General features: G+C 38.6%; 1 protein-coding gene across 4 annotated transcripts in view; it reads left to right on the top strand.

Moving 5' to 3' along the window:
- Nucleotides 1-22,085, top strand: part of FAM13C (family with sequence similarity 13 member C) — a 226,821-nt gene that overhangs the window by 6,575 nt on the left and 198,161 nt on the right. For all 4 annotated transcript variants that reach the window (XM_042908490.1, XM_042908493.1, XM_042908491.1 and 1 more), the window contains 2 exons: nucleotides 305-361; nucleotides 3,695-3,896. In XM_042908490.1, the coding sequence (XP_042764424.1) occupies nucleotides 305-361; nucleotides 3,695-3,896 (259 nt within the window). The remainder of the gene's footprint in view (nucleotides 1-304; nucleotides 362-3,694; nucleotides 3,897-22,085) is intronic.

Raw genomic sequence — 22,085 nt, 5'->3', positions numbered from 1 at the left:
TGTTAGATGTCCCTCAAGTGCTTTGAACACTTCAGTCCTTGCCAAAATCTTGTTAGTTTAGGTGATTCAGAGCAGTGGATCATAAAGGAGTGTTACCTCTAGTTCTGAGGTATGATCACATATGACAACATTGGTGTCATTACCTGGTACACATGTTGGGAATTGGAGCTAGTTTGAGAGAGAGAGAGTGGTCAGGGTTGTTCTATTTTTTAGTTTACTGAACTAATCGAAGATAATTCAGACTCCTGCTGCTTCTGCTGCTACAGACTGTTGGATCTGATGTGGTTTTGTTCCTTCTCTCCAGGTGTGACGAAGACACAGTCTCCCTACATGAAGATCAGACTGATTGCTCCAGTCTCAGGTATGACCCACAATAGCCTGGTTCTTAATTATGAAGGACAGAAATCATTTGGGTCTAGGCTCCTTTGTTTCCTCTTTGAATTACAGTCACTTGTTCTTGTGTGTAAGTTCTTCTAATAAACTATCAGTTCTTAAAGGAAGTTTTGTCTTGTCCAGTTTTGGGATGCTCCCCTTAGTACCCAGGAAGTGCCTTCATATGGGGAATGCTAATTAAATGTTTACTGAATTAAATATTGATTATACCATCTCAATGTTCCCATCATAGAGCTTGTGGAAGAGATTATAGATTTATTCACCAAACATGTCATCAAATGTTTGGAGTATGGTCCTGGTCATCGAGGGGTTCATGGTATGGCAAAACCTTCACAGTTAACTTTCTTCCATATTTGCTTGTTCAGAGCACTTTCATGTACATTTTATTATTTAATCCAAACAACTGAAAGGAGGCTGATGTTTCTCTCTTTATCTGGTAGTAGGGAAACTGAGGCTCAGAGGGATTATAGCTCATCCAAGCTAACATAGCTACCATGAAGCAGAATTTGGACTCAGGTCTCTCTGACTCTCAAGTCCGTTTGTTAGATAACAAACAATTGTTGAAGGCCTATTTTTTTGTGCCAGAAACCAGTCAATATAGATGATGATGCTACAGTGCATTAAGTACATTTTACTAGCGTGGACAGAGGATTCATTTAGAAGGACCAAATAGCCCAGAGAGGTTTCTGGGATGGATTCTTAAAGAAAATTACAATAGCACATGACGTGTGTGTGTGTGTGTGTGTGTGTGTGTGTGTGTGTATGTGTGTGTGATATAAGGCCAAGAAAAAGAGGATGCCACCAAGCAGAGGGAGCAACTTACTGGAAAACCAACAGAGGGTCGTAGGAATAGCAGGCAGTTCAGGATGGCAGGAGTCTTGAGAGCCTGTGGGAGTGAGGAGGCCAGGAGTGGTAAGAACTGAAGCTCCAGAGATAAACAAACATGGATTTCAAAGGGTTTATGTACCTTGCTAAGGAGTTTGGAATTTATCCTGGAGGTATTGGAGAGACTAAAAAGGGCACTCAGTTTTTTCTTTACAAAAAACCATTTGGCTAAAGCCCTGTGAGCATAACAATAGCTCCCATTTATTGGGTTGTGGCCTTGAGCCAGCTTCCTATGGCAGGTATTTCATAGGGACTGTCTTGTCTTTGCAAGGTGGAGAGACATCCATCTTAGGATGAGGACCAGAGAGGTGACATGCTGTGGACCAGGTGACACAACTAATATGTGGGAGGATCTTTCAGACTCTTATTCTTTTCAGAACACCACTTAGTTGTTCATTCTCAGTTATAAATGATTCCAATAAGTAGTGGCATAAATTACATAACTTGTACTTTCCTGTTTTGGAGATTCTGAGGAACCATTAACAGGTTAGAAAGACATTTCTAAAGATGACTTTTGTATTTAGGTTCTAAGTTTGTGTAATGAGAGAAAGATACTTTTAGCTCCCCCTGATCATGTTCCTTGTTTTTCAAGTCAAGGAGGTGAACAAGATGATTTTATAAATTGGGGGCACCTTGAAAATATGTAAAAATGAAGTCCAGGTATTATTTTAGGAATAAGTGTATCAAAAGAGTAATTTTAGATTTGAAAACTGACATTTTCCCACTTATTCTTGAATATTCTAGAATTTTCCTTGAATGAGGACCCATTTAGGTTTACTGTAAAGACAGCCATTCCTTTTGTTTCTCACCGGGGAACACAGAGTGCATGAATGAACATTCTTTGTTTCCAGTGATAGAAATTTCAAATGAACCAGTACAATTCCAACTCATGGTTTCACATCACTTTCCAAATCCATTAGTGAGTTAGAATTTTTTAAATTGTAGCTGATCTTAAGGGAAAATATTAACCAGTGTCACTGGCACTGACTTGTGATTTTTTTTTTTCAGTTACTAATACTGAAGAATTGTTTCACTTGTTGGGTTCTCCTTTATCAGGCATTATGAAGTTTGTTCTGAGGCTTAAGATGAACTGTTTGACATAGTTTTATTTCCACGCCTTGCCTGACTACACCCTGATCATGCGCCAGACTTCCTATCCTGATGTTTGCTTTGATCTTTTCCCAGAGGCTAACTGGAGTTCATCCTTTCAATATCAGTTCTGTGAATTTAATCTCTCTTTTACTTGTGAAAAGGCATCTTGAACAGGGGCACAGAAATCCTTTGTTTGCTGGTCTTGTTTTTTGGCTTTAGGTATCCTTGAACCATGAGGAATTGCTTCCTAACTGACCTTGTCAAAATCTCTTTTATGGGTTCTCCAATCAGGGAGCAGGAGAGAAAAACAGCACCTGCGGGAAGTGGTCACTCCTAGAGAATTGCATGATCTAGTACCAAATGATTGCCAGTGGATTGAGGTTGAGGATATTGATTGTATAAAGTGAATGCCCCATTTGGTTATATCCCTGGATTCTTAGCAAAATAAGAATATAAAATGCACCTAGATTTAAGAAGGATTAATGACTTCAAATAAAAGTGTTATGTCACTCCTTTGGAGGAAATTGAAACAGTGGGGTGATACTGTATGAATTTGCTTGCTTAGTGAAAATTAAAATGCCACCCCGGCACTAAATGTATGGAGGTAACGCCAGCCCATTCAGTCACCTCCAGCAATTCCTCACTGATGAAAGCCTGACAACAGGATCTTCGAGTGTGCACTGAGGGTGTTGTCAGATGGTTTGCTTGGGTAAAATTTGGCCCTTGTTTTATATTTTTTTCAAGTAGCATGTTTCTTATCAAAGTAGACCCTGTTAAACTTCTAGAGGCCTTTGAAAACTGTAGGGAGATGATTACAAACATGCCAGGGAAGAGGAAATAGCATGCCTTAAATCAAAGACATATATGCAGGAGAGTCTGAAGACCTAGCTACCACTCTGGGTCTGGGTGAATTAGCCCTTCTGTTAAGCACTTCATTTAATCTCTGAGGTTTACAGTCTTACTCTATAAAACTGGGATGATGATCTCTAACCTGAATCTCACATTATTATTGTGAGAGAAAAAAATATATACATGAAAGCATCTTGAAGTGAAAAATTAAAAACAGATGTGATCGTATGCACAAAGTCACAACTACAAAAAAAAAAAGTATGTATTCACCAGCAAAGATTAGAAGGGACTATGGAGTGATCTAAAGAGTGAAATTCACATTTCTTCGGTTCTTGTTCCTGTGAAACTAAGTCTACTCTAAACATTTTGCTAGATACCATATAAATAGAGCAGCTATGAGTATGCCAGCCTCGCTTTCCCGAAGCAGTTTAATACTTTTTTGGGTGCTTTCTAAATTGGGCCTTTCCTGTTTTAGAGATGAAGACAATAAAGAAAATTACCCCGAAGCCGGGGCTCTCCTAGAGGAGCCCGCACCACCCTCTCGGGAGCCACAGCAGCATGTAGAGCAGACCTTGCTGGTGGACGGCGTGCTGCGACCCAACATGGGCAACTTCAAGTCCCGGAAGCCCAAGATCCTGCTCAAGGCAGAGAGCGGGAGGAGCCACGGAGAAAGTCAGGTAGTGGGTTGTACCTCCAGGCCTTTTCCACACTCTGGCAGGCTGTGTGAGCACCTTATTTTTCAGGAGGTGATGAGGCATCTTGAGGTGTCAGTGCGCAAACCACCCAGCACAGTTCTCTGAGCAGGCTGATAATTTAGCGCCCTTTCAAACTGATACTCTTGAATACTGGGCTTTGACATAGGTTCAAAGGAGATGCTGCAATCTTTGCAGGGGAGAGTAGAGGAGGATCTCCTACCATCTTCACTTATCCAGGTCATGTAGCTCTTGCCCCGCATTTGGAGATTCTTCTTAGCAAAAGTCCCAAGTTTATTCTGAGCCATTCACTTTAGGCTGCAATTTAGTAGCCTTGGATAAATATTCAAGTGTGCATGCATGTGCCAGTTTGTATGTGTGTATAGCATCTGGTTCTTTGAGGTCAATGTGTTTAAATGAATGAACGAAGCATTTTTTTCACTTGATTTGGGTAATAAATTTACAGTTTCTATTTTTTTTCAAACTTTCTCTAAGTGTAGAGGTATGTAGCAAAGAATGTGATGTTTTTAAATCTTAAAAACTCCACAAATAATTTGTGATGCTTTTAAAAAAAGATGAAATGAATATAATCTACTTTAATCTTACTAGGAAATTAATGAAATTATACTTGTAATGCACTTAATGTAGTTTTGGGGACACAGGTGCTTCATTAATATTAACTTTGCTTTTTTGTTAACATTTAAGTCTTAAAGATAATGTGGGAGGTTCTATGCATAATAGATTAATTATATAATAATTTTAAGTCCAGTCCTATATAGCAAATGGGCACTAGGTGATCTTCCTATTAGAACAACTTTAGCTGAACACTTTATTTGACCTTGTTATTTTCTTATTTGTCTTGTGATTTTTATCTAATTTCTTCCTTAGCATTAAGACCTATTAATGCGTCAGTTAAGTTTGCAATAAAATGAAAACACCCTCTGCATTCATAAAGCTGTGTTGTAATTATTTTAAACTGAGTTGACTTTCAGAGAGAAGTGAGTGTGAAATACTATTTGAGTTATCATAAACTTGAGACCCTGTCTATTACTGAATACACCTAATCTTATTAGAAGTGTGGTGTTGGGGAGGATACAGGTACCCAAAGGGCTGCCTGCAGAGTCTGATGGGTTTCAGGGAGGCTCTGATCTTGAATCTCCTACCAAGGGTCACTTGTGACACTTTGGGCTTTGGGTGACCAGCCATTTCTGCTAGAGTGCTCTCTTTCTTGTCATCCTATAATCTGGCTCGCAGAAATTACATAGCTGTCACTTGTAATAAGGTGCTAATGGAGCATGCAATTCCAATCCATTGCTCATACACAGGAAGATATCTGGAGATATACTTGTATTGTCTTTGCTGCTAGTACAGCAGTGGAATCCTGGAGTGCAGGTAGAATTTCCAGTTCATTCCTAACATCTCTACCCACACAAGGAGATTCCCCCCTCCAGTGACTAAGAGAACTTTTATAATATTAGATTATTCATCTTTGGGAGAAATTTGAAACACATTTCATTCTTCCTATTTTCTTTGGGTACAGAGAATTTACACTGGTTGAGTATTGAGCAAAAACTGAATCTATAAGTAATACTATTAATAAAATCAGCTAACATGTATTTCAGTATTTACTGTGTTCCGGGCATGTACCATGTTTTACCACAATCCCACGGAATGGGTATTATTATCTTTTTCTGTAAAGGAAAAAGTAAGGAGTAGAGGGATTACATAATGTCTCTAAACAGAATTGGAAGAACTCGGGTGGAAGGTCTTTTCCATAAAAGCACAGTGTTGCTAACAAGCGGTACACAGATATTCCCAGATCTAGTGATTTACCTAATCCCTTATCCTACTCACACCTTAATTTTTATATAAAACCTGCGATTTCACTCTGGAATTTTTTTCCTATGCTGATATGTTGTGCTGCGAATCAGTAATTACTTACTTAGAAAAGACTACTTTGGGGAGAATTTTATAAATGTAATTTTTCTTTTCTGCCTTAAAGCTTTGTAATATTGGTCACTGAAGCTAGATAAATGTTGAGTGAATGTTAGCTTGTAGGATGCAAGTTTCTTAAGGTCAGTGATTCAGTCCTTGTCTATCTTTGGATCTATAGCATTCAGTAGTCACTCAGTATTATTTGTTGAATGATTCAAAACTGGTAAGAGAGGTGTATACATGATTGTATCATCTTTTTTTTGTGAAATGTGTGTTCTCAATCAGTTGTGAAAGTTACATTTTAAAAGAATATAATCATGACTCTCTTACAACTATAAAATAAAGATTATCAAAGATTTTATTTAAATTATTAATTAATAAGGGAATCAGTAAGATATTACAACCAGTTCAAAAGAGAATGCAAAGTATCACACATTTGTAGTCTGACAAGAATTACAGAAATAAATTTACAAATGGACACAAAATTAGCAAAACTTATAATATCCATTGGGTAGTAATCAATTACTTTCTCTTGGACATGAGAAATTATTTGCATTATGGTCAATATCTATAAGTTCACTTCTGTGGCTATAGCCTTGTAAAATACCCTATTCATAGACAAAAGCAAAAATTATCCAGATGGATGAGCTAGCCAGGGTATCTACTAAATTTCAAAGTCATTTATAATTTTTATAATCTCAAAGAAAGATTATTCTTAATCACAAAATAAGGCTAGTCTCATTAGGTTTGGCCTGAGTAATTACATAGGCATAGCAAGAGTGTTAATTTACCATATAGGTCTTCTTAAGTATGCTTTGCAAAATCTAAAGCCATTCACTATTGAATAACTACAAAATTAACTTTTCTCTGGGAATTTCATTAATGCCTCTATTATTTGCAATCCCAAGGCAAGGAAGACAAGTTCAAGAAACTCCATCCATTATATTTCAACCGCAATACCTATGCACTTGGATAAATTTCTCTCTTCTTGACTTCCCCAAAATAACATTAGGTTCCTAGCTTTCCAGGAAGTGACCATCATTACCACATGTAAGATTGGACCCTGTAAGCCAGATAACAGGCCAGTTATCCAAGGAAGACTCTGTAGGCACAGGCTTCATAAGTAAAATCACATTTGTTCCTTAAAGTGGCCTTTTTTTTTTCCTGATTCAATGAAAATTATTCTCAAGACAGCATTCCAGGCAAGATGTTAGTTGAATAACAGATTTTTTTCAATTATATTCAGGTAAAAAGGAAGACAGATTACTACTGAATATATGAAATAACCCTATTGCAATTGAAAGTGAGGATACAGAGTGAGTTTCTGAACTCTCAGGTTCAGTGAAGCTCAGATACCATTTTAAAATATTTTATTCTGGTTTACATAATAGAATGATTTTAAAACATAGTTTGTATTTATTATTATTCAGGTATGGTGAGGCCAATAGATGAGGAGATGACTGCCATTTGAAAAGGTTCCTACTCCTAGTTCTTAAGAGGAGAGGGGGCATGCTATGCTGTGCAGGGCCACAGAGGGAAGGCACCAGTGTTAGTTGGGAAGTAGAAGGGGCAGGTGGAAAGCACGGCAGAGGCCTTTATGTGGTTTCCATGGGAAAAACAAGGCGAGGTAGGGAAAAGCAGTCTTAGAATTGACTAGTTTGAATCATTTCAGTAGAGTGTGAGGTATAGGGGCTCTCTAGTACCTGGTTCATATGATTAGGGCAGAGGAATATTGCCTTCTGGAGTGTGCGAGCCAGATAGAAGAGTTGTTTCCAAGTATGGACTCAGGATTGGCTAGTTTGCATGTGAAAGGCTTGTTCCTGGGCAAGTCATTTCATACGTTCTAAGAAATGGCTAGCCCTAGAAGAGGCATTTACTTCCCATGAGTGAGGGTCTAGATGCCAGTACATCAAAAATACAGAAAATAATAAAATATGGTTAATAAAACAATCTACTAAATTGTAAGGTGAAGTAGAGAAAGGACTTTTTTTTAGATCCAGTAAATAGAACATTAAGATAAAAATATTGTGGGACCCCTGGGTAGCTCAGTCAGTTGAGTGTCTGACTTTAGGTCAGGTTATGATCTCATGGTTCATGACCCCCATCTGTCTCACTGCTGTCAGCCCAGAGCCTGCTGGGCTTCACATGCTCTGTTGCCCTCTCTCTCTGTCCCTCCTCCTGCTCATGCTCTCTCTCAAAAATGAATAAACATTAAAAAAGATAACAATATTCCAAAAATAACTACAATAAAATTTACCTTTTCAATCCATTCAGTTTTATGTAATTAATTTTTGTTCCTATTGATCTTGCGTTAGCAGTAGCATAAAGCTGTCAGCTTCTTGACAAGTTCTGTATATCTTGACTCAGCCCATTGGTGTCATCGGATTCCTGTACCCAAGACCCTGTTCTTGAAAATGTCAGCTGTTTGAAGCGTCTGGTCCTTTACCATGGTAGTATTGAGTATTCTTTGTTGAAGACACAAACTGTGGCTTGGTGCTGATAGTAGAAGCTATAGGCAAGCATCTGAACAAAACAAGCATGTATGGATGACAGAAACTGAAAATAGTTGTGATTATTTTTCTCTGAATCATTTTCAAATGTGAAAAGTCTGATGAGAGCTCATAATAAGAATAATGAATAGATGTGACATGCAAAACAAGATAATAAAATCATTGCCCCCAAATTAGGATGTTTCAAAGGATAATGAGTAAGTCTATTTTTAAAGAAGTCAGGGAGTGTTTACTTATGATTTTACAGAATAGATGAACATAATTTTTACAGAGGGAAAAACCTGGAGATATAATAATCCTGAATGAACATGCCAAGAATGTGAAGTAAAATATTCATTAATCTGGTGTAAATTGTGGATATCTGCACTTTTATTAAACTCTATAGGAGAGTCTAATGTGCACCTCTGAAAACCACTAGCCTGGGGGCACCTGGGTAGTTCAGTTGGTTGAGCTTCTGACTCTTGATTTTGGCTCAGGTCATGATCTCAGAGTCGTGGGATTGAGCCCCACGTTGGGCTCCATGCTAAGCGTGGAGCCTGCTTAAGTTTCTCATTCTCTCTTCCCCTTGGCTCCTCCCTCACTTGTTTTCTCTCTCTGTCTCTCTCTGTCTCTCTCTGATTCTCTCTCTCTCTCCCTCCCTCTACAATAAAACAAAACAAAAACCACTAACCTGGATGATGCTAGATTCAAATGAAAGAAGTAAAGCTGTGAACAAGTCAGCATTTTAAATAATAACTACAGTTATCCCTGAGAATACTATAGTGTTCTTGGCTAATATCATCAGGCAAAATGCCATGCAGACTTGAACAAAGATATAAGAAGTTGATAGAACTATTTCATAAGAGTTTCAATCACAGGATAAATGTAACATTAAGCAGATTTACCATGCACTGAGGTAAAGACAGCTGTTCTGTTTGTAAAGCTGGACTTGTTTGGGGGGAACTGAAGCTTATGCTTCAAATTCTGCCCAATGCTTGTTGCCACCATCAATACACAGTTCTAACTGGTTTGTTATGATCACCATTTCCCAAAAACACCTGTGTAGATTCTGTGAGCTCACCCTTCTTGAACTTAAAAACAATGCTCTTTGAAGCTGAAGGGCACCATTTTAAGAGTTTACCTATTGCCATTTTGGGCTCTCTTGTCACAAAGTTTGTATTCAGCACCCCAGAGTGGATCTTCAATCTAATCCTAACCAGGTTGGGAATGGGGGTATGTGGAAGGGAGAAGGGGCCAGAGGGTTGCCATTGGAAATTTTAATCTTTTGTACCTTTCTTATCAATCCCAAAGTCAGATTCAGAAATTTTACTTCTGGAGGATTAGATTCAAATCTCACTATGAGCAACCTTTCTTTAATCCTGGCCTTGCCATTTCTCTGAGGAACCCTGGGTAAAATAACAGAATCTGAGGTTTTTTGTGCAGGTATGAATGATTGATTATAGTTTTACACCCACTATATATGAATGATTTAAAAGAAGAATGCTTTAAGTATATTTGCTAGTCCAATAAAAGTCCAGGAATCAGGAAGACAATGCAAGAATGTCCTCAAAGAAGTTAAGATATTTGAAATAAGGAGACTATTTATTTGAACCAGGATCAATTGCAATTTTCCTTCCTGCTTGTTTACCCCTGTCTTCATTAAACAGGGAGCTGTGAAAAAGAATAGGTTGGAAAGGAACCATTTAATGACTTGTCTCCTGGAAGGTCAACTTTTATTGATGCTAATACCAGAGTTCATTGATATGATTCACTTGAGGCTAAAATAGGACTTGTGAGTTTGTGTTAAAGCAGAAACTCCTTATCAAAGTACTTTATTACTCTTTCTAGGGAGGAGAACTGATTGAAGGCAATAGATTACATATACTGTAATATTTTGTGATATATTACATAAAATATGAGGGGGGGGTAGATGAAATGGGTGAAGGTGATCAAAAAGTATAGATTTACAGATAGAAAATACATAAGTCCTAGGGGTATAGTGTATAGCATGGTGACTATGAAAGTTGTGAAGAGAGTAGATCTCAAAAGTTTTCATCACAAGAAAAAAAATTGGTCACCATGTGTGTTGATGGATGTTAACATGACATTGTGGTGATCATTTCACAATATATACATATATTGAATTATTATGTTGTACACTTAAAGCTAATATAATGTTATAGGTCATTTTTATCTCAATAAAAAATGTAGTTGTTCCTTATATCTCATTATGAATAACAGTGATCTCTGAAGGTTTCATCTCTCCCCTTTAGTATATCTGGGTAATTCATCATCTTGGAAAACTTTGGGGTTGATTTATTATCAGGCTCCCTCCACACATACTTTCTGTTTATTGTGTGTGACCACCAGTCTTGATCAGTCTTTCCTGTTCTTGATATAATCTCTACCTTTTTCTGGAACTGTTTGTCTTACATTAATTCCTAGTATTCACATTTCCCTTATTATTCAATAAAAATGTGTAAACCCACTATTTAATAAAAATCCATATTTATTGACATTCTCCTACTGATTAAAATAAACATAGTAATAGATTATTATAATATTTTGTGAAAAATTAAAAAGAATTCCATATTACTATAATATTAATCCCTAACAACCTGATTTGGGGATGATTGGACTTGACTAACAGAACCAACTTCCTGTATTGGACCTCATAACTGTCCAGAGGGCATGTAGATTTAGCATTGGTAGAATAAGTCTTATCATCTTCACTCCCTACCAGCTGGCATCAGGCGATGCACCAACTTTCTGCCCTCCCCGCTGGTGGCTATTTTAGCAGAAGACAAAAACTAGCAGGCTATACAGCAAGCTTTTCTGCAGTGAGCTGTGTACTGCAATCATACTGCTAATCCACTTCCTGGGGAGACCAGCTGTTCTGTCTGGTGTACATCAGCATTAGGTTTCCTCCACTTGGCTCCAGTAGATGTGTTAAGAGGCTGGAAAGGGATCCAGGTCTGATTGTGAAATTTGCATTTTAATGTTTCTGCAGAAATGAAAAACCCCTAAACACTTTTCAGGCAAAATAACTTAACTACGAAGTATTTACTATATTTCTGCTTTTGGAGAGTATAGTTCTAATTCTTTCTGTGTTAGACTCTAAATTAAGAGACAATAGTTAATTCTGAGTCATTTTCCCCCAAAGGAACTAAGATTCTGTTCAAATTATAGCTCTCCTTTATGTACATTTTTCTTAATATATTACTGAAACACTAAGTAAGTGCAAACTGTAAAGCAAGAAAACCAGTACAGCTGATTGACTTTGAAATTGAGAGCACCAGAAAGCTAAAATGAACTTCAACTAGAATTTCACTTGCTTTTTAGTGAAAGGAAGACTTAAGTTCTGAATATGCCTCTGAAGGCTTACTTTTTAGAGTGTGTCAAAAGGATGAATTCATTGTGATCCTAACAATGGGCCTCAGATAGTTGTTTTGACTCATGAGTTTGTGTTGCATTATCTTTCTTGCATGGTATTGCAGCTGCAGCATGGAGGTTTTACTTCAATTCCTGTTATGGATTTTTTGGAATGTCCTTTACTGGTCATAAAGAAAGATAGTCCTCTGGGTTTGTTTTCCAAGTTCTCCTTTACTCCTCTAAGTAAAATTGCTGAGATTCAGGGGAACAGAAATCTGAGAAATTCAGTCCTTCAAAGTGAGACCATCTGAGCTGATGCTTGGATTTTTGGTTTCTCGTAGTGTATTAGAGTCTGATACTCCTCTTTGAATTAACAACAGATCTGTTGTTAAATGATTGAGTTGATGAAGAAAGATATTTTTAGGAAGGAACCTGGAATGTCTGTAAAATAACTTTTACTTTTTTTTTTTTAAATATACAAATATGCTGCTTAAATACTGACATGAAGGAATCTTAGAACTAAGTGATATGACTTGTTTGCCTGGGCATTAAATCTCAAAAGTTTAAAAAAAAAAATGTCACTCAGGTAGAGTTTGTGTTCCAAACAATGTAACTAACTGGTTTGAGACAAGTTTACAAGCAATGGAAAATTTGAAACTTTGACATTGTAGAACTCAGGTCTCCTTTAGCTAAATGATATTTCACCTATAATGGACGTTACAAAATTCTCCTTAAAAAATGAAGAAGGTATTGGTGATATTGGTTCTTTTGAGTGTAGCAGCAGAGAATGGCAAGAACTGATCTCTACTTATATGCTGCCTGGAATATTTATGGGTATGCAGATGGCTCCCACATAGAATGGCTCTTAAAATTGTCTCATTATGCCTCTTCCTCTGTATCTTTTGCATAGATAAATAAATTCTGAATTAAAGAACTTCCAATTTTCATGACATTGTTCCCAAGATGGCTTTTAGCATTATATAGCCTTATAAATTCAGCCCATAGTCAAGACCTACCAATGCATGGAAAGAAGAGTAACATCCATAGGACATCTTTGTCTTTATTGGCATCTGCTGGCCCTCTGTGGAGTTCCAAGTCTTGCTCCCTCTACTATGTAGAAATTTTCTTTAATAAATCCCAGAGCAAAAGAGTTGAGTGGTGGTATAGGGAGGTAGTGAAAAGTATGGTCTATAGGTCCAGATGGATATGGGTTCAAATTCTTTCTCAGCCACTTACTTTCTCTACGACTTTAAGCGTTTACTGATCAGCTCTTTAAGTGTCTGTTTTCCATCTGTAAAGAAGAGATGATATTTTGAACCTACCTTAAGAGTTTGAGTATAAAGAGTGATAATGATTTAAACTTAAACACTCAACAAGTTTTAGGGGGATAAAAAATTGTTTATAAAATGTTTTATATGCACTAAAGCCTCAAAAATTGCATTTCCCCTGAGTTAGACCAGCCTGTGCTATGCTGCAATATCAGCTCAAAACCTTAGCAGTTTAAGCAAAACTAGGTAGTAGTTAAAAAAAAAACATTTTTTGCACATTACATATCCTCATTGGTCACCAGGAAGTGTCTGATCATGGCAGTCAATTAAAGACCCAGACTAATGGAGCAATCACAGTCTTGACCATTGCTGGTTTCAAAGTCAGAGAGAAAAGAGAGTCCTGGAGGGTTCTGCACCAATAATTAGAAGCTTCAGGCCTAAGTCTGCATATAGTATTTACATTCTTTACTAATTGGCCAGAGCTGGTCATGTGCTTCTCCCATAACTACAAACGTATGAGAGAAAGGATTAGGAAGTACAATCCTATAATGTATTCTAATGGGGGGTGAGGAATGAATTATTGGCCAGCAGCACTAATGACTTCCACATCTTCTACTCAAACTAGCATATAACCTCAAGCAAGAAGTTAATTGGTCTTTTTCTCTTCTAGTCCTTCACAGTACTGAGGTATTGTTATTAATGTCAAGTACTAGAAGAAGAAGAAGAACATTAATTAGGTTAATGAAGTATCACCAAAGGACTTACATACTGTTATTGCTTTGAGCAGAAATTGGAATTTTAGACAAGCACCCCTTCAATTAAGCACCTGCTTCATTATTATCAGGAAAAAGATAGGTTTAGTAATTGATTTTTTTTCTGTATAGCCAAATGAAACTTCAGAGTTTACAATTTTATTATTTTATTTAGGAATAATTATGGTTTTACTCTTGCCATAAGAATGTAGTGACTTTGGCTTATGCCAGCTAAACTTGTGGTTCTGTGATTAAGAGGCATTTTAAAATCTCATCCAAAAATAATACTTCCTATAGAAAGTAGATTTGACGATTTGGATATTGTCAGATGTGGAAGCTGAGTTTCTGCATACGCACAGATATGCAAATTCACATCCTTATGTACTTGGTGATATTTATCCAAGAGCAGAGTGTTCTTTAGGCAAAGAACACAGCTTAGCAGGGGCTTCGACAGCCTGTTTTGGAGCTTGGAAGCAAAGCTGGGAAGTCTGGATAGCAGAAACATAATGAAGTGACATTTCGGGTAACTAAGAATTGCCAATCCAAACTTTATCAAACATGGTTAAATATCACTTTGGGACTGAGACATAACATATCAACCTCAAGCCTACAATTTTAGGCTCCATATTTTGTAAGACATGTAGCTGCCAGAAAAAATATTGGATGCCCAGCTAAATTTGAATTTCAGATAAACAAGGAATAATTTTGTAGTTTAAGTATGTCCCATGTAGATATTGTTTGGAATAGGAATGGGAGTTTTGTGTAAACAAATATCTACATGGGACATACTTATGCTGCAAAATTATTTATTGTTTGTATGACATTCAAATTTCACTGGACATGCTGTGTTTTTATTTACTAAATTTGGCGACTGTATCAGGAATGAATTACATGCACATCTGACCTCATTTACCTTCACCTGGTAGAATATCTGACCTCGCTTACCTTCAACTTGGTAGAAGTAACCAGTTGTGCCTATGTAGCCTGATGCATTAGGATCTTTCTTTTACTTCAGTCCTTCTAGAGTAGTAAAAGAAGGAATAGGAAGTCAGTGTAGGTGACAAATTGTAGTAATTATTTTATATCTTTTTAGCATCTGAACAGCATGAAAGACCCTGGAAAAAGCAGCCTACTCTTTAGGCTTAAAGCCTTAAAGCCTTAAAAATTGGATACAATGGCAAAAATGTTTGAAAATCTGCCCTTTGAAGTCTGCAGACAATTTATCCCACTGACCCCTATTTGCCATGAACAGTTGCTGTTATTAAGTCCACAGAAAGCCTGACATTGATTAGCCAGTTTTGGTGTTAAAATGATCAAAAACAGTGTAACTGATGGAAGACACAGACAACAGTAGTGTCGTATTTTGGGCATTAATTCTACTGGAAATAAGTGGCCTGACAAGGGATTGCTGCCTTGGAAACTGCTGCTCTAGACTGAGGCTAGTGTCACACACAAGGATGGCTTGACTATTTTGAGTATTATTTTATTATGTGATTGCATCCAGACACAGGTAACTGGTGGTCTTTGAGTCATGATGGAACTTTGCTTTCCCACCCAACATCGCCCAGCTTGGTTTTGTTATGAATCTTTTTTTTGTTTTTGTTTTTGTTTTTGTTTTTTTATAACTGAGCCCTCTGCGACTTTTACTGCTTAATCAGTTGTAGCCACAATTAGGGGATTTTTTGCAGGAACAAAAATGCTCAGCTCTGCTTCTTTTGTTCATTAACACCCCGAACTATAATATTATGATTGTTTGGCTTAGTAACGTTGCATGCGTCAGGGAAATTTCCAATAGGAAACGCCATTCCAATGTTATATTTTTAGGCTTTTCAGCTGTAACTAAAATTAAATAACCAAAAGAATACCGTCAAACTTTAAAGCTCTTTCAATCAGTACCTCAGTGTGGTGGGGGTGTGGTTGTACTTTAGTGTGTTTTACTCTAGAAAACACTAACTATACTGGAAGTATAAAAACTTCCAGACTTAAAAACACCAGGGAAAATCATTAAATGTTGTGCTTGTGGATCCACAGAAGGATGTGGTTCCCGTCAACCTCTTGCCTCTGTCTGTTTCTCCCTGGGCATTGCCACAGACTGAAACTGACTCTTGATTAGGAACCAGACAGCCTGGTCCCCTGAAGATCTGAATATTGCTCTCTCTGAGGGACAAAAGCACTGAACAAAAGACTGAGTTAGTTTAGCTCTAAATAAAACACAGGCATATACTAATGATTTAGGGCTCCTTTAAAAATTTTGTTTATTATTTTACTGATTAATAATAAAGACTTTGACATCTGGAACCTTTTCTGCCTGATGTGAAATGTCAAGGTGGAACTGGACAAGAAAACAAGATACCCTATTAAATCTCTAACTATCCCACTTCTACCTCATGCTAAACAGCAAGATGGGAGCTCAGTGATTGGTTCTTAATGTGATGAAGTGTCAGGAGGAATCAGCATCTGAACGTTAAAGCCTCTCCTGGGCCATGTACAGGGTAGGAATCTGGTGAGCTCTGTTGTAGCCTATGTAACCTGGGGTCTCCTGGATTAGAGACAAGTAAGAAGCCCAGATAGAGTCCCCCACAAGTAATCAACTCTATGCAAAGACTGGGGCAGGCTCGAGGTAGGCATCAGATGAGGGGGCAGCAGGGAGCTCATGCTGGAAAAGAGACAGGGATCTAATCTCTGAGCATAGAAGATAAAACTCTAGTTCATAAAATAATGAAAGTTTTTGCAGATGCTATTTTTAAAGAATTTTTTTAAGTCAGAAAATGCAGTAGATGCAAACATACTTGAGCATTATTTTATTTTCCTGTCAGAGAAAGTTTTATTATTTGGTTAAAATTTCCAAAATGACACATCTAGAATTTGTTAGAGTCTGATTGCAGTGCTGTAACTCTGAGCACATTTTGGCGCTAACTAGGGTACTTTTGAAGTTCGTTTGTTTTGGCTTCCTCTTATTTACTTGTGAGCTAATTGCTAAATGTGATTTATCTCAGAGCCTTTTAATGTTGTATTCTTTAAAGGTGGTTTTTCCATTGCAAATGAAACCAAAGAGTATGTCTTTAACACACATACAAATTATCTTTTGTCTTCCTTATTTCAAAATTGATGATTTGAATGTCAACTTTTCAGCTTTAGCGATTTGGAGACCTATGTTCTATTTCAGAGATGGCCTGTCTTATGCACACTGACCTGGTCTTTTCATTTGCTTCCTAAACTGCTAATATCCATTCCTAGGCAAAACCATTCATCAATTTTGCTTGATTTGCCAAACCAGGCTCAGTCATGTGGTGTCTCATCAGTGTTGCTGGACTGTGTGTCCCCAAGGGGGCCTGTATTTCCCCTCTTGCTAATTTGAGGAGCGTACTATGTTGAATAGTGTCTTCTCAAAATTCACGTTCACTTGGAACCTCAGAAAGTGACCTTATTTGGAAATATGGTCTTTGCAGATGTAAGTGAGGTAAAAATTTGGATGAGATCATTGTGGATTTTGGGTGGGCCGTGAATCCAATGATTGGTGTCCTTATGAGAAAAAGAATGGACACAGAGGGACACAGGGAGGAAAGCAATGTGGAGATGGAGGCATAGACTGGAGACATGCTGCCACAATCCAGTGACTGCCAGGAGCCACTTGGACCTGGAAAAGGCAAGGAAGGATTCCTCCCTAGAGCCTTAGAGAGAGTGTGGCCCTGCTTACACCTTGGTTTTGAACCTCTGGCCTCTACAACTATGAGATAATATGTTTCTTTTGTTTTCAGCCACCAAATTATAGTAATTTGTTTTAATAGTTCTAGAAGCTAATACAAGGGGCTTCCAATAGTTAGACTGTGTATTGGCTGACTGCCCAATGCTCCAAGCGTCCCAGTGAGAGTCTGGGAGAACATGGGGCACTAAGCAGACTGGCAGGTCAGAGAGCCATGTGGATACAGAGTGACTGAGACCCCATTACTACAGAGGGGTACAGAGTAGGGGTTGGGGACAGGAATAAGGCAGACATAATAAAATCAGAACATCTGTTTTTGTGTTACCTGGGCTGCATTTCCTTTCCTTTGACAGAGGACAGAACCAGCCCAGACCCTGGGAGACCTGAAGCTTAACACAGGCCAAGCATCAGACGGACTCTTCTAGAGGTGGAGCAAGGCAGGGGGCCAAGCAGTTCATTACACAAAATGGTTGGATAATTGGAAGTTTCTGGATATACATTAAAATGTTCTCTAGTCCTGTGCTTGGTTGGCACCATGCCAATCCTATTTGTATTTTTGGACGTGGCTAGTGAAGGCTAGACGTTGAAGGCTTTATCCTCAAGCTCCGGATATCTTTCTCATGAGTCCTCTCCTTGTCAGTATTACTGCTGTAGCCCTGGCTCAGACCTTCTGAGTCACACCTGGAGAGCTGTAATGATTACTTCTATAGTAATGACTATGCACATAAATAGCTTTGCCTTTTTTTTTTAACTTTAGTGAGGAATAACAGGCAAATTAATTGTATAAATTTAAAGTGTACAATGTGATGATTTGATATACATACATGGTATAGAATGATTACCAAGATCAAGATAATTAACATATCCAGCACCTCACATAGTTAACTCTGTGTGTGTGTGTGTGTGTGTGTGTGTGTGTGGTGAGAAGGCATACGATCTACTCTCAGCAGCGTCCAAGTATACAACACCATATTAAGAGTATTCATCATGTGCAAAGCCTTGTCTTGAGTGCTGTGTATAATAATTCATTTGATTGTCACTACCACCCTATGAGGTTCTGGTACTCTTATTCTTTTACACAGATGAGGAAACTGAGGCACAGAGAAGTTCAGTAACTTACTCAAGGCCACATAAATTGAATGACTGAACAATATTCCTAGGTATAACTTCTTACAGTTGTATTAAAATTGATTTATGCTTTCTATTGATTTGGGTATGGATTAAACATTTGTGTGTACCTCAAAACACACATTGAATAGGTTACCACAGATTGTGAATGTGTCTGGGGCCTTGGAGGATAAGATCTAACTGGGCTCAGGAGAAAAAGTGATCAAACATTCTTCTCATTGGTTGGGATAAGATAAATACATATTTTTTTTATTTTTTGTTTTTTTTTAAATTAATTTACTTATTTTGAGAGAGACAGAGAGAGCGTGAGCAAAGGAGGGGCAGAGAGAGGGAGACAGAGAAAGATGGAGAGAAAGACAGAGAGAGAGAGAGAATCCCCAGCAGGCCCCACACTGTCAGTGCAGAGCCCGATACAGGGCTTAAACTCAAAACTGTGAGATCATGACCTGAATGGAAATCAAGAGAAGTATGCTTAACTGGCTGAGACACCCAGGCACCATAAGAAGAATACATAATTTTAAACAAAGGAATAAATTGCAGAGGGATTTCTTACTGCACTTGTTGAGGAGTGGTGGAAGGAAACAGATATTTTAACAATATATCTTTGTCATTAATGACAGGGCTTTTGTCAGCTGAGTGCTGTGGTTTGGATGTTGTTTGGTATGTTTCATATGACTTCATGTTTTTCAGATGGTATGGAAGCGCTGTTCCTAGGAGTGGTGATTGGGGCAGTCCTGCACATGAGCAGCAAGTGGCAAAATAATCAGCTGCTAGTTTTCTGCAGCTGGTGTTTAGGCTTCTGGAACGTTGTCACCTGAGGGAGCTGGGCAAGTTGATAACCAACTTTTAGACTTAGCCGTTGCATCAAGGATAGAGAATTGTCTACGAAGTAGGAGAAACCAGGTGGAATGTATTCTCTTAAGCCTTGCTTTCTTACCATCATGGATGCCAAGTGTCTTTGACAGTTTGTACAGGGTGATGGTTTTGTTCTTGACTTTGGCCATGGCTAGATGGCAAGATACAGAGCTTATTGACCTTCAGATCAGATTTTGAATTAATAGATGATACAGGACCCTCTCTCTCTTTCTGTGACAACAGATGTTGAGGATGCCTCTGTATGAGAGGCCCTGAACCAGTCAGTGTAGCTGTGGGCACAAGGAGGGGAGAGCTGGTGCTTGTTCTTGAGGTGAGTGTACTGTCATTGGGGTGACAGCAGCAACAGTCAGCGGAGTCCTTACTGAGCGCTGGATAAGAGCACAGCCTGGACTGCCATCCTCTTTGTACCTGGATCCCAGTGAGGCTCGTAAGGTTCCCCATCTGTGAAATGAGGGATAATATCACCCACCTATCAGGTTCCAATAATTAAATAAGATAATCCTTATAAAATACTTACTGGAATGCTTGGTCTATAGTAAGAGCTCAGTAAATGTTAAAATGCTAGCTATTAGTGTCCTAATGTATTGTCCCAGTTGTAAGAGTAAGAAGTTCTTATCCTTTTAGGGAGAGACCGGTTGTTCTGTGGTTACCAGTAAATATCAGAACCTGTTTCATAGCTGTGACAGCAGTCTTTCATGCTTCTGTCAACTCGCCCATCAGTGACAGCAGCCCCCACACCCACCAACACACACAGTAGTACAGCCAGACAGTCACGAACAGCTTAACTCCAGTGATGTGCTTTTGCAGGTCAGCCAGTCAGCAACATCCTCACTCCACCTCTGCTTCTGCAGCTGAAGGTCCCCTGCTGTCTAAACATGCCACCTCCTGGATGTCTCCCAGCCCCTGAGCTGGAAGCATCTCCCACCCTTGTAGAAGATCAGCGTTCTCTGCTTTGCTCAAGGGCCCTGTATGCTGACGTGCAGTTCTCCCTTGCTTTAGCAAGCAATAAATTCAGTTTTTTGCTCACTTGTTGAGTGGAGCCCTCTTCTTTTAACAGTGGAGACATGTAAAATATGCTAAGAGATAACAAAGATGGGGCTGTCTGAAAGAGCTCACAGAAAGAGCTAAGTTTGAGTCCAGGGTGTGAAATGGGAGTTATTCAAGTCCAGAAAAATTGCAAGGGGGAGGTTTTCTAATTTGAGGGAACACACCACGAGTGGAGACCTGAGTAATAATGGCAATGGTTGTGGAGCTGCCTCCTAATCTGTCATCCCTGGACACGGGGTAGGTGTAGGGTGGGGTGCTGGATACTAGACTGGAACAGAACTAGGCTGGATTGTAAAGGCCTCGGATCCCATCCAAAAGAGTTTTCCTGTTCTGGTGCTTCTCAAACATTTTTCTCGGCTTCTGAGTTCTAACCACAGAGGAAACTGAACTTTTACCATAAGAGGGAGTTTCTTTGAAATCTCCCTATTGGTGATATTTGTCATTCTTTTTTGGCTGCCCAGCATCTGAACTCTGTTTTTGTGCTTGAAAATTTTCCCATAGGAGGGAAAAAAGCAAGATCTGTTCCCTCCTGCCCCACTCTACAAGCTGAAATGCCAGTACTTGCCTTTCTAGCCTCCTTTTCAGCTAGGACATGGGCAGAACCTGAGGTGGGAGTGCACACAGCAAAAGATGAGATCTGGGCTGTGTGCAGTGGTCATGGTCACAGCCTGTTGCTAGTATGTGATGTGAGTGATGTGAGTATTGCATGCTGTAGGAGTGACCACTTTTAATCAATCCTATGATTCACATATTACCCAAATTTTAATATTGCTGAAATCAGGACACTCCTTAAAATCACCATTGTGAGTTTGATAAGCATTATTATTTATTTTTTTCCTTAAAATATAAAATAATAACCCAATGGTCTTAGAGTCAGCAACATCAGAAATACAGATTCCTGGGGCGCCTGAGTGGCTCAGTCAGTTAAGCGTCCGACTTCGGCTCAGGTCATGATCTCATGGTTTGTGAGTTCAAGCTCCGCGTCAGGCTCTGGGCTGACAGCTCAGAGCCTGGAGCCCGCTTCAGATTCTGTGTCTCCCTCTGTCTGCCCCTCTGGCTGCTTGCACTCTGTCTCTTGCACTGTCTCAAAAATAAATAAACACTTAAAAAAATTAATTAAAAAAAAAGAAATACAGATTTCTCAGTGGTAGCATAAATGTCCATGTCAGACCAGTTCTGAGCACTGGTTTAGCCTCAGAGCCTCATGTCTGGTTGTCTATCCCTTTACGTTACTCTGTAAGCCTTCTAATAAATTTATTATTTGCTTAAATTAGTTAGACTTTGTTTCTATTGTTTGAAACTACACATCTTGAAACTACACATCTTGGTATATACAAGTTATCTTAAAAAGTTTTACAAATCCTGCAGTTTGTTAATATATCTGTTTTAATGGAAAAAGGACTTTTTCTCTAAATCTTCACTTAAATTTGATGTCTCAAGAAACTATGTCAGGTTGATAACTCACAATTCAACAAGTATTTATTGAAAACTTCTAGGTGATATTATGGAGTGGGGCCTTCTGGAACTTTCACTCCGATGTGTCCCTTGTGGGCTTGCATCCCCCCTCCCCCTGCCCCCCTTCCCCCCTCCCCCTGCCCCCCTTC

This window comes from Panthera leo, chromosome D2 (assembly GCF_018350215.1).
Source record: "Panthera leo isolate Ple1 chromosome D2, P.leo_Ple1_pat1.1, whole genome shotgun sequence".
Classification (NCBI taxonomy): Eukaryota; Metazoa; Chordata; class Mammalia; order Carnivora; family Felidae; genus Panthera; species Panthera leo.
This window is presented reverse-complemented; position numbering and strand designations above follow the sequence as displayed.